The sequence below is a fragment of the Zea mays genome, chromosome 2, assembly GCF_902167145.1.
Source record: "Zea mays cultivar B73 chromosome 2, Zm-B73-REFERENCE-NAM-5.0, whole genome shotgun sequence".
Classification (NCBI taxonomy): Eukaryota; Viridiplantae; Streptophyta; class Magnoliopsida; order Poales; family Poaceae; genus Zea; species Zea mays.
Window position 1 is genome coordinate 93,025,047 of NC_050097.1, and position 4,783 is coordinate 93,029,829.

The 4,783-nt window shown below is 47.1% G+C and overlaps 1 protein-coding gene across 2 annotated transcripts; it reads right to left on the reverse strand.

The window, feature by feature from the left end:
* Window positions 1–783: 783 nt before the first annotated feature.
* On the reverse strand, window positions 784–3,011 carry LOC100283263 (uncharacterized). 2 transcript variants are annotated; one of them, NM_001156165.2, is made up of 3 exons: window positions 2,565–3,011; window positions 2,036–2,235; window positions 784–1,208 (listed from the first exon to the last, which is right to left on the reverse strand). In NM_001156165.2, exons 1-2 carry the CDS (start codon window positions 2,849–2,851, stop codon window positions 2,052–2,054), a joined length of 471 nt encoding a protein of 156 aa, NP_001149637.1. In that variant the 5' UTR covers window positions 2,852–3,011; the 3' UTR covers window positions 784–1,208; window positions 2,036–2,051. The 2 variants fall into 2 exon arrangements, with proteins under 2 accessions (NP_001149637.1, NP_001399354.1); NM_001412425.1 differs by lacking the exons at window positions 784–1,208; window positions 2,036–2,235 and having other exon boundaries at window positions 2,359–3,011.
* Window positions 3,012–4,783: the final 1,772 nt, after the last annotated feature.

A 4,783-nucleotide genomic window follows, 5' to 3' on the forward strand; every position in this document is an offset into this window, starting at 1 on the left:
CGGGGCGCGCAGGGAGGAGGTGACGGCGGAGGGTTGGCTGTAGACGGTCACCGGCGGAGGGCAGTCATGCACGGGAGCCCCAACCGTCGTGCCGAGCGAGATTTGGGGAAAGCCAGGAGCTAGGAGTTGAGAGCGAAGGAAGACGACATCCGATAGGGAGAAGGCGGTGGAGGGGAAGTCGGGGGAGAAGATAGTGGCTGTCGGAGCAAGAGCTGCACCGGGAGCGGCGTCGCTACCGAGGGACTAGACGGGCGCCGGTGCCGAGGGCAGTGCCGCGGTCGGGGGCGGCGAAATGGTTACCATGGGCACGAGCGCCGGATCCGAAGGGGAGGACGATGGCGCGGGGCCCGGCGTTGGTGGGGCGGGCGCGGGGCCAGCGGCGGCGGCGTCCAGGGCGTGTCCTGGCGGAGCGCCGGAGGGGAGGGGCGCGGTCGCGGGGCCAGCGACGGCGGCGACCAGGGCGCGTCCTGGCAGCGCGCCGGAGGGCAGGGGCACGGCCGTGGAGCCAGCGGCGGCGGTGACCAGGGCGTGCCGGCGGGGAGGGGCGCGTGCGCGGCCACCGGGGGCGCGGCCAAAGCAGCGCGATAGGAGAGAGGAAGAGGGGGAAAAACGTCATCGGCGGCGGGGAAAGGGAGGAGGGAGGGCGGCGCACCGGCGGCGGGGGAGGGGGGAGGGAGGCGCGGCCAGTCGGCCATGGGGCGGCGGCGGCGGCGCTGGGGAGAGGAGAGACCTAGGCGGATGATACCATGAGAGAGAGAGTGACTGGTACATAATGGTACAGTAAACCCTAACCCTAGCTACAGTACAGGTAACATAGAAATCCTAATGCATGGGCCAGGCCCATGAACACTCTAACACTAAGAAGTGCTACTCAAACACCTAACCGGCTCGGCTAAAGGTATTTTCATATACCATTATACAAGAAGGCCAACAACAAATCACAGCTTAGAAAGAACAAAAGATCGATCTACCGATGCATGTACAACTACTGATGCATCAGTACAAAAGAGAAACACTCGGATTCTAAATTTCATTAAAATACAAAAGAGTACAAGAGGTGACCAGAACTCTAGTTTACCGAAACATACAGATACAGTCTCTTATTATTACCGTAAAGTACTAGGTGACACGGATACAAACTCCAGGCTAAATGACTGCATAAAGCTCACGCCTTGGGGAGGTTAATCGGATGCAGTAGCCTCATAAACCTACACAAGGTTATATATATTGTATACATAATTAATCAATGAAATATGTAAAAGTTATATATATTGTATACATAATTAATCAACTGTAAATAACGCTGCCTATATATTAGTGTATGTGTCACAATATATTTTGCTTACAGTGTAAATCCAGGCAGTATGCCTGTATATCTCGAGTTGAAACCAGCGGAATAAATGTATGCATATAAAACTGTCTCTCACTATATATTTGAAAAGCCATTAGAATAAAAGTCATGCTCTATATCTTTCCACCGTCGAATAACATCTGTCTATGTATATTGTGTGCACTCTCGACCTGGCTTTACATCTTTAGCAAGCAAGAAACCCGAAATATGTGAGTGACCCTATTTATAGGGTGTTTGGTTTAAGCAATAAGTTAGTCCATCATCTTCTTACTCTTCACTTTTTTGTTTGGTTTGTGTAATTGAATGAGTTTAATCTATCATCAACTTATTCTCTATAGTTAGTTAGTACTAACACGAGGAATTGGATAATCCCATCAAATTTAAGGATTAGACTCATGATGCACCATTTTATCTTTGATGTAGTTATTCCTCAAACTAAACATCCCCTAGCTTAGAGATCAAAATAAAAAAGTACATAGGTAAAGGATTCTGTTTTTTCCCAGAAAAATCTCTATTTGTATCTACTAGGGAGAATGCAAAGATATTCTTACGGTTAGTTTGGAAACTCCATTTTTCTAATAGATTTCTATTTTTCTAAGAAAATAAAAATTATTTGTGAAAATGGGTTTCCAAACTAGCCTTTATAGTTGCTCGTGTGAATAATTAATCTAGTATTTTACTTACACTAGTTGTAGTAGGCTTAATTCACTGGAGCGAAATAGGCATGTATTTTGAGTTCTGAGATCCTGGTATTGTCTTTGTACACAACTTCAGTGCGTTTGACAGTACCCATTGCCATAGTAAGTTGTCCTGTCCCTCCAACAATGCTCCACTCGCCATTTATTTGGGAGGTCCCTTGTATTTGGAGTGTGGACCCATTGAACCTGTACGTGTTGTGCAACAGAATATAAGAAACTAGTTTTCTCATGAACATATATATACTATATATCATTTAGTTGATGACAGCATTAATTACGTTTGTTACTTGCAGTTTTCTGATTAATGTATGTACATGAGTAGGCTTCTTTCTTGAAAAATGAGGTATACATCATCACGCGCGCGGGGTATGTTGAAGGAAAGCGAAAAATGCCGTGAGTAGGCTTTCTTTCTTGAAAAATGAGAACAGAAAAGATGAATAAACTACATGATCCTTGAGAGAGGTTGTGGAAGTACGTACTATACAAATTAGTTTTGTCTGCGCATCAGTTCTCACCTTTTATCCTCGAACACTAATCCCAGGGAGTAGTGGTACACCACAACGGGAGTATTGGCTACTTGAACACTAGTGCCCTGGAGTTGGCCGACGATGTTCGCATCAGGTGTTGGCCCATCGGCTACAGGCCACGAGAAGACCCAGGTTGTGCCCATGTTTGATCTCTCTGTGATGGTTACTCCGTTTTGATCTGGCCCAGAACGATACACCTCCTTGTTTGTGTATAGAGTCATCTTAAGCTCAGAATATTGAGGTGGTGCAGATGGAGCAAATGCGCAATAGGCCATGCCTAGCCAGACAGGGTGGTTCACTTAGGGACCTGGGAGAGAGCGGGGGCGTGTTGTTTGGATCGGTCAGCTATGATTTGCTCTTATTTGCTTGTGTCCGAGGACTGAAGATGACGACGGGGTGTGCTGTATTTATAGACATGAGCTAGGTTCTATATCTCCCGCCCCGCTATAGCTGCATCCTGCTACCTTCAGATATAGAGGTTTGCAAAGGGGACCTAAAGCAATTTGCTCCTATGTAAAATTTCGCCTCTACAGCAATATGTGTTGTGCCGGCCCGATCACCCGCTGGCGCGTCAGTGCCATGCCGGCCATCAGCCCCCTCGGTACAGCCAAGATCATAGATCACAGTTAAAATAACAGATTACACTACAGTTCACGGATAAATATCACGTCACAATAAAAATCTCAGATTACACATCAAAACCACAATAAAAACTCAGATTACATATTATCTCATCATAGATCACATCATCACAGATCAGATCACATCGTCAGGCCATCATAGATCAAATATTAATAAGTTTGAGCTACTACAATGATTGTCTCGTTAAAAATCTATTTAGATAAAACTCACACCTCATGAGAAGTGGAGGAGGGCTAGGAGAGGGGTCCAAAGTATTCCAAATGCCACATCCGGGACAGCGGGCCCAAGAATGGTGGTGGTATGCTTTTCTGGTAGCCGAGCCTACAGTGCCGGCCATTTTAAACGGGTCGGGCAGGGTCCGCACGTTGTGCCTGGCGGCTTAAACCCGGCACAGACATAGTGCTAGCGGTGGTATGCTTTCCTTGTATGTGTTGGCCATTTTTAAACAGGCCGGGTAGGGCCTAGACACTGTGCGTGGGTGGTGGCCCAACCCCGACACGGACATAGTGTCGACCCGGCACAAACTCGTTTCCCGTCGTGCCATGTCAGGTTGCGGCATGGTTTATCGGGCTCCCCTACCAGGCACGACCCTCTACCAGTGCCGTGCGGGGGGGGGGGGGGGGGGGGGGGGGTCGAGCCGTGCGCTCGATCTATAGGCCCCCACTTTCCCTAGGGTCCCCCGGCTAGCAGTCCCGCACATACACAACCACACAGGCGCGGCTCGAGCGCGCGCTCAGGTGGCGTGGCCCATGGCCATTGGCCATGAGGCAGGCCACTACCCGCACTTTGTGAATACGATTATACGAACCGCCGTTCGCGCGAACCGGTAGCGGTAGCCGCCGCTGCACCCCAGTCCCCAAGTCCCTACCCTACTACCTTAGACGGTTGGATCCTGCACGGCTACACGATCACCGAGACACCGACGCCGAGTCGCCGACGTCCAGTCTAGGCTCTGCCGTGGTGCCGCTCAGCACGACAGCGCTCAGGCTATAGCCTCAACTGCTGTCTGCTTAACTGCAAGGAGCCAAGGATCAACTGCAAGGATTAATGCAAGGATCCTCTCCTTTTTTGTAAGAAAATCAAACCTAGGTTTGATTATGTTCAAAGAGTGGTTTCTAAAGGAAGAAATTTATTTATTAGTAACGATTATTATTATTATTTTTTCTCTAAAGAATTTCCTTAAATTACCAGTTAGGATTTAGGGTGCTACATTGCTAGAGCACTAAATTATTTTTAGTTTAACAAAATAGAAATAGAGTCCGATCCTTACATTTTATAGTATAAAATTTAGAGCCTATTGTCACCCCTATCTATATCCGATTCTAACGACTTGTGACTGTTACATAAAATATCAGAGCTATTGTATTGTTGAGATATGCAACGAGAATGTTCGATCCAAGCTTTGGTTATTATTCTTTCTATCTGAAAATATAGTTCTTTCTAACGAACTATTTTTCGTCCATATTCATTCAAATGATAATAAATATAGATATACATAGAAACTACATTCATATGTTACTTAACAAATATGTTACTTAATTAATATATTATTAATCTAAAACTAG

Excerpts from the sequence above, each read along its gene's own strand:
- LOC100283263 (NM_001156165.2), bottom strand. The coding sequence starts at position 2,851 with ATGGCCTATTGCGCATTTGCTCCATCTGCACCACCTCAATATTCTGAG. Across the intron at positions 2,236-2,564 it reads TTAGTGTTCGAGGATAAAAG|GTTCAATGGGTCCACACTCC; the intron begins GTGAGAACTGAT and ends CAACACGTACAG.